The sequence below is a fragment of the Etheostoma spectabile genome, chromosome 22 (assembly GCF_008692095.1).
Source record: "Etheostoma spectabile isolate EspeVRDwgs_2016 chromosome 22, UIUC_Espe_1.0, whole genome shotgun sequence".
NCBI classification, from domain to species: domain Eukaryota; kingdom Metazoa; phylum Chordata; class Actinopteri; order Perciformes; family Percidae; genus Etheostoma; species Etheostoma spectabile.
In genome coordinates this window covers 5,528,277-5,540,190 of record NC_045754.1, presented here as the reverse complement: position 1 = coordinate 5,540,190, position 11,914 = coordinate 5,528,277, and the positions used below count along the sequence as shown (strand labels likewise).

The 11,914-nt window shown below is 39.0% G+C and overlaps 1 protein-coding gene across 1 annotated transcript in view; it reads right to left on the bottom strand.

Moving 5' to 3' along the window:
• The window catches only part of LOC116671930 (cadherin-10-like), a 30,711-nt gene that overhangs the window by 4,395 nt on the left and 14,402 nt on the right, over positions 1-11,914 (bottom strand). Inside the window, 8 exon segments of the mRNA XM_032503412.1 lie at positions 990-1,241; positions 2,215-2,323; positions 3,948-4,069; positions 4,206-4,342; positions 5,360-5,613; positions 6,511-6,692; positions 6,845-7,012; positions 9,627-9,746. Of these exon segments, the coding sequence (XP_032359303.1) occupies positions 990-1,241; positions 2,215-2,323; positions 3,948-4,069; positions 4,206-4,342; positions 5,360-5,613; positions 6,511-6,692; positions 6,845-7,012; positions 9,627-9,746 (1,344 nt within the window).

The window sequence follows — 11,914 nt, the reverse complement described above, 5'->3', positions numbered from 1 at the left end:
TTACCATATTACGATATTACAGTATATCCAAAATCTAAGATGATATCTAGTCTCATATCGTGATAGCGATACATCGATATATTGCCCAGCCCTAGTCCACGGCATACACGGCAAAAAAAAAAAAAGAACATCAAAAGTATAACTCTGTATGCTGTGGTCATTAAGATCCTTGGTCTGGCTCTTTGAAATTGAACAGTGATTCTAGAATCATGTATTATCTCTTGTAAATGAGACTTGGTACCCTTAGACACTGTACAACCTCTAGGTTGTCAAATAGTAACAAGATTTTTATATGGAAGCTTCCACCTATGCTTCTAAGGCTGACTTACTACCCTACCAAACAAGAACAAAACTGCTTTGTATTGACTACTACATTGATTGGTAAGGATGCTGATTATTTTGGCCTGGGACATAAGATATAGCCTCAGTCTTCAAGTTCAAGTTACTTTTTTTTTTACCCAGAGGGAGATTTTGTTTGCAGCAGAGTCCTCATTCACACATAAAAACAAACAGAAGCACATATCTCACATCATTTGACACAAGACAATGGAAATTAAGAAATGGCAAAAATGCATGTTTAAAATTAAAAAAGTTCTCACAGGTCCAGATTGTACTTAAATATTGATATGAACTAAATATTACTAAAAGCAACATCAAATAAACACCTGTTCAAAGTATAGCTATGAGTTATTCCTCAGTGTAATCGCTGCAGGAACAAAACTGTTTTTGTGTCTTTTTGTTCTACACCTAGGGATTAAAATCCTACGCCCAGAGGGGGGACGCTCAAACTCTGTGTGCAACTGTCATTTAAAATTACACCAGTTATGTGTTGTACTGATTTGAAAAAGCCCTGTGAACCCAAGATGTGATTTTTTGATTCCGTACTCGACCTACATTAAATAACTTTTTTTTTATTATTACAAGAAGCAACATGCATTGTCACTTACACATACGTGCACATACACATGCTCATACACGGGGGGACTTACTGAGGAGAATAATGACACAGAGCAGGATGGCCACCAGAGCTCCAGTTGTGAGACCGTCTGAGAAGGGCAGGACCTCGGGGTTACACGACTGCATGTTTCCACGGCTGTCACAAGCACACACGCGCACGATCAGCGTACTGGTGCTGCTTTGAATCGGGTAGTCATTGTCTGAGATCACTACAGGCAGGAAGTACATGCTCATCTCACGCCGGCTGAAACCTCCCCTCCGCGTCAGGATATTGGCAGTGTTATCTGTGGAACGATGCAAATGGGAAAAGCTTGTCACTAATAAAATGTTTCCCCTCACCTAAGTGATCATACAGGGAAGGAATGCAATCTTTATTTCCTTTTCTTTATAGCGTGTGACAGACGACTCGTGATAACTTCCAGTTGCCATTTAGAATTACTGGGGTCGTGATTAAAGATATCTCAATAGTGATTAAAACAAACACTTAGCATATTAGAAACAACTTGTTATTTTTTGAAGAATTACGTTTTGGAGTAAACACAGCTTAATGAGTAATCATAGATTCATGTCTTCATTCTATAAGGACACAAGCAAAGTGGTTATGCATGGAAAACTCTTGAAAAACTAATTAAAGTCCAAAGTTTGTTTGTCAAATTCCACTTGGGGTAGAATTTGCACTCTCTATTTTAAGCTTCTGCTGCAGTCTTTTTATTTTGTCTACTGTGATACACCCCACTAGTGAGGATCTTGAGTTAATATTCATTCTGAATGACTAGGCATACTGAATCAGTTACTAAATGGAAAGGGAATATGCAGATCCAGCATTTGAAGTTGTGCAATATGTTACTTGCAAGCTTGCTTAATGGCTTCTCCATTTCTTTCTCTCTAAGAAGGGTTGTGAGCATAACTACTTTTTTATTAACATATTTTTCATTGTACGACCCAAAGAACTGTCAGTAACACAAGGGAGGATAGATGTGGGATGACTGTACAAAGACTGATTTTTATGATGGCTCTTCTATGAATTGAATTTTGCCACAACTCCAAGACCATCAGACTTGAATCGCACAATGGAAATACATTCTTCTCAAATAAAGTGTTTATATACTGATTCATATAAAGTTATGGCACTTTTTTTAATAATATCAAACCCCATTTCACTGATCAATAAATCAACCAAGACTGAAATCAAACAAATTACAATTTAACATTTTATTTGAACGTACAAGGAGAAGGATTTAAATATGTGTATCTTACCTTCCCTGTCAACAATTGTGAAGTTTGGATTGGTGGAACTGATGCTAAAGACAAACTTGTGTCCAACGAGGGGTTCGTCTGTGTCAACAGCACTTATGGTCTGAATCAGCTGCGGAGACACAAAGTATGAGAAAACACACGGAAGCTCGTAAAGCTCTGAAATCTGAAAGCATCTAGTCTGAAACTCATGATCCTATTAAAAACGTATGAACTGTTATGCAATACAGATTATTGCTAGGACTGTCTAGATGCTAAAAAAACAACAACATTCACTGAGAGTTAACTGGGGCCAATCAGATATATTGTATACAAATGTGCAATTAGTGAGGAGTGTTTAGACAATTAAGGGATCTGATGTCTCTCGAAACTCCAAAGCTATAATCACATGGCTTTAGTGCGAGTGACTGCGCCCCAACACAGATCTGTCAGTATGCACCACGCGCATCATGGAGTGAGCATTGTGGAAGCAGACACTTCCTCTGTAAATGTCAGCAAGTGACTGAGAGATGATCACTGCTAACTTCTGGTTGGCGTTTTGCCCAATACGACTGAAAACACCTTCCTCACATAGGAAACTCTTCTCCTAAGACCACAGCCTCGCAATAACCACGTGTTACCGGCTTCCAAGTACAGCCCGACCGATAAAGGTTTTTTAAAGATTTTTAAGGCCGATACCGATACGAATATTCGTTTTTTTAAAAATCAGATATTCCGATAAATCGGCCAATGTAAATCTAGAAACGCGCTACAAAACAGATTTCCCTAACAATAGTTATTTGTAGTTATTTATGAGTTCTCACTAAAATTATATAATAATTAGTTTTATTGTCACAGAAAAGAGGAAGATCAAAATATATAAAAACAATCTTAAGAAGTGGAACTTAAAGTTCTTTGAACAAAACACATTATTATAAAAAAAATCGTTGTAGAGCGTCCTCTGGTGGACAAAGTATACAACGCCAAAGGTCGTAACATGGTTGACAGTCCAATATATATCGGTCGGGCTCTACTTCCAAGGTAATATACTTACCTGAAGGTCATGCATGTATCCGTGCATGTTCTAGTGGTTACGCACCTCTGACACACATCTGTTATGTGTGACAGTAGTAGTAAGTAGACCACAATACTAATAACTTATAATAAACCTGGACCTGTATTAAAGGATAATATATGTAGGGCTGGGTATCGTTCAAAAAATGTTTAACAATACCGTGACTTAAAATACCGGTATCTGAACTATATATTTTTTTAGATACCAATTTTATAACATCTATTTTCACTAATAAACTCATAACTCATAACTCATAAACTGCATTATGGCACAGATCCTTTATTTTCAGCTCCAACTACGTGGGCCCAGTCTCTGTGCAAAATGTAGTTTTTCCTACGTGTCCTTATGTGTAACGTTAGACAGCCAATCAGCAGCATTATTAGATCTTAGTAGTAGCATGATGTATGCTTATTGGCTCACTGATGCTGAAGAAATGTTCTCCTTAGGTATTGAAACCTAAGGAGGCTTTTTTTGGGATACTTGATACTAAGGAGGCATTTTGGTCCGTGCCTAAAAAGTATTACATTCAGTATCCAGTCCTAATGATATGGGTGATAATTCAGCAACATTCCGTGTAACAGTCGATCACAATACTTATAACTGATAATAAACCTGAACCTTTATTTGAATGATGATATAAGCCAAATAATATGTCATGTATAAGCTCATGAATTTTCAGCACCTGTCCTGCTTTGACATTCTCACAGACAAATGTGTCGTAGGACATTGCAAACTCAGGGGCGTTGTCGTTGACATCTAACACCTTGATGAACACAGGCACTCGAGTTGTCTGACGTGGGTTATCTGAAACAAATAGATTAAAACAAATGAATAACAGCATGTTTTTTTTTTTTGAAGAATTAGAAAAAAAAGGAGCACCTTGACAAAAGTCAGTACAAGGCCATATATTAGGAATTGCAAAATAAAACACAAAACGTACTTATTTCAGTGGCCACCACAGAGATGTTGTGCCATTTGGACATTTCTCTGTCTAATGCTTTCAGTGTCGTGATGGTGCCATTCACAGAATCGATGTTGAACAGCCTCTCTAGATCGGTATGCCGATCGATGGAGTATCTGAAAGAATAAGGTGCAGACATGTAATAAAAAAAAAAACCACGCCTTGACCTGTGAACATGTGGCAACGTATATCGCTATGACATTTGCATACCTGTAATATCGCACGTAAGCAGTGCAGTTATGTTTTCTGCTTGCAAAGATCTCTCTTCACAAGACAAACATACCTTTATACAATACAAAATGTACTTTACACAGTACATCAGTTGAATCCAAAATAAATATTTATTGCACGCTCCCTATTGTCAGAAGGACGATGCATCTTTCCTCGTACCTGCTCATTTGTCATAGTCAACTTTCATATTCCACCGAAATTTGAATATGCAACACAATACGCCATGTGGCGTGGGCCGAGAGTGGCATATCTCTTTGTCAGAGACGGGCAGGCGCCATATGTTCTGAATGACGCTACTGAGCTGTGTGAATCGATACAGCAAATTAGGCTCTTTGACTTTGTGCAGTGCCACTGAGGGCTTACATAATTCTGGGAAATAAACAATGTTTGTATTCACTTCACAGCCATCTTCCACAGGGAAATAACCAGGAGGGACCCATGAATAATACCCCCAACCCCCACCCCCTCCCCACACACACACACACACACACACACACACACACACACACACACACACACACACACACACCCTGACACATGGTTAGGCTGATGGATTAGATTTATCCAAGTGGGCACAATTTCATCATCCTGCTGAAAGAGCTGATAAGAGGAGACTTTTTATTTCCACCATGTGTTGCTTGTTTTCTTATTGATTTTTATACTACTATAATTACAGCTGGGACAATGAGTTTTGAAACAATCGCATTACCACAATAACAAATTATGTCCACTTGGTTGGTGTGGAAATCTCTGCTTAACAGGTCATTGATTAATCCCTAAGTTTAGCAATAGTGAAGAGATAATTCCCAAGGAGAATGACTTTGGTGTGACAAAGGTAGGGAAGGGGTTTGTGAGTGGGGCACTGTTTTAAGGTCTGAACACTTCTGTGTCTTGTAGCATACTTGACTGGCTTGTTGTCAGCATCAGGGTCCCTGGCCGACACCACGCCGACGAAGCTGCCAGCAGCTGTGTCCTCGTGCACCTCGATGATGTAAGGGTTCCTGGTGAAAACCGGAGGCTCGTCGACATCCTCTACTGTTACCTTGACTGTGGCGTAGTCTTTGAATTGCAAACCGTGGATGAACCTCGCGTCTAAGTAGGTGTTTTTCACCTCCACTCTGAACTCATAGTCCCTCTTATTTTCATAATCCAGTGCCTGGAGATGAAAGAGCATCAGAAGTCAAGCTGTAGACCGTTCCATAACAACAGACCGCCTGCAGGATTTTGATAAGCAATTCATTGCATTTCCTTTGTCTGCCTTTATCTTATTCATACTCTAAATTCTAAGTTACAAATCAAAGTAGGGAATACTGATCTTGCAAGATCTCAGGAGGAGAACTAAAAAGAGTTTCTTGCAAATTACCACTTTGTATTTTTCATTTCACAGACTTAGGGTATCTGATTTTACACTGCAGTTCAAAAATAAATTCTACCACGTGTCTTCCTTACATGAATAACCGTTATCACACGGCTTTTTCTAATCTGAAACACTACTATGAAGTTACATGTACATATTGAGACAAAATTAAAAAAGGAAAGGCAGCTCAAATTTACAGTTTTTGCAATTAAAACATATACTAAATTATGAAGAAAAACTCCTGCTGTGAAGATTAAAGACAACTACTAAAAAATGATGATGGCAGGTTTGTGAAATATGGTATTAGCTGGTATTTTCAGTCAACAAGAAGCATATTGACATACTATAAAAAAACAAAAACATCTTTTACTGGATGCTTATCTGAATTTTGCCTTGAGCTTAAAATACATATTTTCTCAGGTGGTATTTTTGATGTATTAGTAAAAATGTTTTATGTTGAAAGGCTTTCCTTGAAACACTTGAGCATGTGTTGAAGGCTGTTTGTGGTAGCTGTATGAAAACATGTCACTTTTCATAGGAAGTGTTTTGCCTGACCGGACAGGCATTATCAGTTGAATAGTTAAACAACACAGTACCCACAGTTTGATGCAAGTCTACAAAGCATGAAGCCGTGTAATACATGAAAGAAAACTATATAGCACATAAAAGGAAAGGCATATACCAAAAATATGTTACCTTTTTGATTATGATGACTCCCTCTTGTGTGGTTTGGTCAGTGATAATGTTGAAGGTGTCATGACCCCCGACGATACTGTACTCCATCTCAGCATTACGCCCAACATCTGGATCATCAGCCTTAATACGTCCGATGGCACCTCCAATCTCTGTCGACTCCACAGCTGTCACACGGAAGGCATCTGTACATGGTAGGGAATGAGACAATTTCACTATTTTGTGTGAGTGTGTCAAGAGTCCATGTAAGAGATTTGTCTTTCCTTGGTAATTAAAGTTCCCTCATGTTTAAAAGTCTGTTACAACGCATTACAGCACAGGGCCAAAGGCCTCTTACGGTTAGCAAAGCGTGGCGGACTGTCGTTCACGTCGGAGAGGGTGATGCTGACTGTAGTTGTCCCTGAAAGCCCGCCCATCTGTCCAGCCATGTCTTTAGCCTGGATCACAACCTGGTAGTTTTCCTTGACTTCTCTGTCCATGCCAGGCAGGGCTGTCTTGATGGTGCCTGGAGAAAAACAATTGCATTCTTTCCACCACGTTTGCCATTTTAAAGGAAAACTTCATTTGAAAATGTATGCGCTGCCTTACTGAAAATTAGATAAAATTAAGATCAATTCCAATCCTGTGTTTCAACCATGTCTCCTAGAAAATTGCATTTATATACTTCTAATTGGGTTTGCCAATTACGCATTGAGAGGAAATGCAATTGCTGCCTGGATTATGTTCCCTGGCAACGCTTTTCTAGCATCAGGAGTTTATGTAAGTCGTAGGAGGTGGTGGGGATGGATGTCCCTAAAAAACGCAGGACTTTGAACCCAACCACACTCAGGACTCAGGGTGTCAAGCAAAAAAAGGATTTCGGTCAAAGAGTACTCGTGGGTTGCTGCATGTAAATTGTGCCCACTTGTCTTTGGTCAGATCCACTGCCTAAAGCTGTATGTTGAATTAAAGTTTCTTTCTCTTTTGTCCATGTTAAATAAACACATCCAACGAGTAAACAAGACAGTTTCCCCATGTTGGGATGTATCTTTGACATCCATTTATCTCTGCTCCAAGCTAACAATGTCACAGGGCTATTTACTCTGAACCAAACACCCACAAATAAAACTGACATTGTCTCATCAACATATTAGTTAGACAGCAAGTAAGCACAGAATGTCAGACATTACTTGCATCTAATTTTAGACATGCTGCAAATAAATAATGTAAGTATAGGCTTAAACAGGCTTTGCCTTTTAAGCTTTTTGAGTCACAGACAGTATACAACCATCAATACGTGGTTTCTTATACAAGAAGTCCAAAGTGAAATGGTTGAAGGAATGTTATAACTACTATCAGTGTAGTCTTCTTGAAAACCAATAAAAGTGCAGCACCAGCTGTTTGAAAGATCAAACTGGACGTAGTAATAACAGTAATAAAGGTACAGTATATTAAATCAAAGTGTAGGCATACTTAAAACAGGTTGCACCACACAGAGTAGTTATTTTGTAGGGCTTAGTTTATAATCATTTACACCTAGTTACTTCATAGAGGTAACAACTGAGTAGCATATGGACCGATATGTCTTTTACAATGATCAAAATGCAACATATGGTGTTCTTGTATCAACTCTGCGACAATTCAAGCTGCATGTTAATATGCACGCAATTTAAATGTAAATGGACTGTTCTTGTATAAAGTTTTTTCTAGTCTCAACGACTGCTTAAAGCACTTTTACATAGTACAGGAACCATTCACCATTCACACGCATTCATACACCGTTGTACAAGGTGCCACCTGCTCATCAGATAAACACTCACACAGATTTACACTCCAATGGCGCGGTATTGGAAGCAACTCTGGGTTCAGTGTCTTGCCCAAGGACACTTCGAATCGGAAGGTTGGTGGGATCAAACCACCAACCGTCCAATTGGCAGGCGACCACTCTACCACTGAGCCACAGCCGCCCCTCCACAAATCAGACAGAGTAAAGAAAGTCACATCAGTACCTCTCAATTGACATTTTCACTGTTTTTTTCAGCCTGCAATTTCAAAGTAGCTTGTTTAATTTTATGGAGGTTTGCCTTGAAAGCTTGCATCTCAGAGTCTCAAAGTCTCCATTAATGCTGCTCTCTTCACAGGACGTCAGACTGCCTGAGGAGGTGCGTGTATAAGCCTGCTCACCCACAGAAAGATTATCTTGTGGCCTGGCATCTTGGCTATTCATTTGACTGGATTACAGACACACAGAGTGATTGACAGGCTGTTAGGCTGGCTGGAGGGCTGGATGTCTGACAGTTGGTTGGTTGAAGGTCTTCAGAGTGTGATGATTTGTCTTTCAATTCACTTTGACCACTAAAGTTGACTGCAAGTGAAGCCTTTCCAATCATATCCAGCACCAGTAATGAATAAGGTCTCAGGTCTGGTTTGGGACCACCTTCAGTTAGAAAATGTTTTGATTTTGGAAATGATGGCTGTAGATATCTCTATTTGATTACTGAAGCGTCCTTCTGTTGGCGATGCTGTTATAAAACTTTGACCTGTAGTCAAGTAAGGATTTTATTTCCCATCACAAGAATTGGACTAATTATGTCATGTTGAGTCAATGTGGTATCTCTTATTGGTATTAAAAGAGTAAAATAAGTTGTGCTCCAAAAAGAAGTTGGTTCCTTATTGGCCCATGCTACACACGTCCGTAAAGTTTCATGAAAATGGGGCCAGAAGTTATTCAACAATCCTGCTGAAACAAACCAAACTAAAAACATAGTAGTATCTTAGTAGCTAAGACATTACTTGACTGGTGCCACCCAATTTAGAACCTCATTAATTTGAAACCAGCTAGTAGTTACTATGAATGTAGGAAGGAGATTAGCTTTAAACCAATCCAGATCTACATATGATAATAATTAATTTAAAGTTAAAAGATACAATGAAATAAACTATTTAAAGAAAACGATGTCTACATCATTTACATTTCAGCTGAAACAAGACATCTCAGTGATGTCTTCCTAAACGTTGGTTTTTAGTTTAGTGGAGTACAATCTTTTTGTATATGATTTGATTCTCAGAAAAGACTTGTTGCAGTGCGAGAGATCTGTTTACAGACTTGCATCCAAGAGATCTTGCTGGGTTCTGCTTACCATTTTCAGAATCCACAGAGAAATACGGTTGTCCCTGTAGAATGCTATATACAAGCTTGGCACTGTTCCCATACGTTTGATCATCAGCATCATTGGCAGTCACGGTGACAACCGATGTACCTAGGGAAAAAGAGCATGCAGAGTCAATTTTAATGCCAAAGCAGTGATACTGCATGACATTATCAAATAACTAACTCACTGTATTTCTATTTACTTTCCTACGGAGAAGATTTGATGTAAACCCAAATGAACATGTTAGCAATGCTAACCATTAAACTGTAAAATATCTATTGTCACGAAATAGCAGGGCTCTGGTGTAATCAAATTAGTTGGCTATAAAAAGGCAGTGAGGTCTTAGTAAACTCAATCAGGAACATTAGTAGTCATCTCTTCCCTTTTTTTGTTTGGAACAACAAGGTAGTTGCAGCTGGCGGAACTGTGAAACAAAAGTGACAGTCGTGCGGACTGCTTCTCTTCAGGCATCTCGTGGAAGTAATTTCTTTGATTAAACCCTGGTGTCCTCGTGGATGGATGTCTTAAAGGCCAGTGAGACTTCTACTTCAAGGTTTCCACAGTCTATATCACGTGGAGCTGATGATGTTGGATAAATCAATCTTTTTACAATACCCTTTTAATAAAAAAGTATATGTTTGTAGCACAACTAAATACAGATATCCCGATCAGCTTTTTTGACTCCCGATCCCATCCCGATCTTTTAGCCCTTGTGTAGTGTTTGAGTCTCTGGGACTCGTTTTCTAAAAGACAAATTATGCTATTTATTATTTGTTATCTGGCATCTTTGGTGCAGGGCGTGTATGGATAAAAAGCTGTGATCAGTACAAGCTGATGTATGTACATGATCGGTGTGAGGTAAACGGGGTAAGTGCCGATCCCCGATCAGTATAAAAAAAGCCAAAATCGGATCCGATATTGTGATTGGGACATCCCTACAACTAAATGTAATGTTGAGTTGTAATCAACTTGGGTTGTGAAACACTTAAATAGAAAATCTAGTCATCAAGTACGTATCTTTACAGACTCCTGGCTAAAAGTACACTGGTTGCACACACAGCCAGTGTTGCTTTTACCTTAGCAACGCTATAGTACTGATGCATCTCTTTCTGACCTCTGTTGTCAGAGCCAGAGGTGTGGCAACATTAGATAAACACTGACAACCGGAATATAAGGACTGTGCTCAGGGACACTGTGTTGGTGTTATCAGCTGGGATTACACCAAGCGATCGATATTGAAAGAGATTTTTGCCAATATTAAACATTATCACCTACTGTATCATATCACTAAAACCCCAAACTCAGGAACCCTATACACACGAGCCTCCACAGCCAAGGGTTATAGGTGCTTGGATACCTGTCATTTCTGTGCTAAGTAAATAAAAACGATGAAACTATCAAATATGTGCGCTTATTAGGAGATATTTTCCTCTCAGATATTTTGTCATTGAGTCACTTCCATATGAAGTCCTGCACAATCCACCCAAGCGTTTCAATAACTCCACATTGAAATAATGTCCTTGGCATTCAGGAGACCTCTGCCGTGTCCTGTTTGGGTCAGACTGTCTCCGTGCATACTAATGAACCCGTGAACATCTGTCCCACTTAGTCCCGGCACTGATAGCATAAAAGGGAGCTGCTGATTTTTCATGGCTGGCTGGGCTGATTAACCAGTGTGTTCAGTCTGAACATATAAGGCAGTTTATCATTCCTGAGACGAGTAGTGGTGACCCTGACCCACCTTTTGCCAGTATCCATGCAGCCGAGAAATCTAAGAACAGTGCATTATGAATTTCAAATAGGCCATTGTTATTTGTCATATGAGACAATTGGGTTTTGATTTACCCTTGATTGCTCCTGTGTATTAATTTGTGGTTGCATAATTGAGGATTGATTTCAAGCTGCATGCATCCTTTTCATAAGCTTTGTTTATATTCTTGCCAATTGCTTTATTTATATGACTTGACGTGAAGCGCAATGAAGCAAATCTTTAATTGGAAAGACTTTGACAATCTAAACTTTCAATATTTCTACTGCCTATTAAAATGGCAAATGGCATTACTAGTTATGAATACCCAATGAGCCTGACCAAACAAATAACACACACAAAACCAGTAAATAGCTTTGAAGAACTGAAGACAGCGTCACAATGGGACAGTGCATCCGACTGATGAACAACACCGTTGACTGGTTTTTCAACATTGCCTGAAAAGTGTTTATTGCTGCATTGTATTAATTATATAATGACATAAATGTATGAATACATAAATACATAC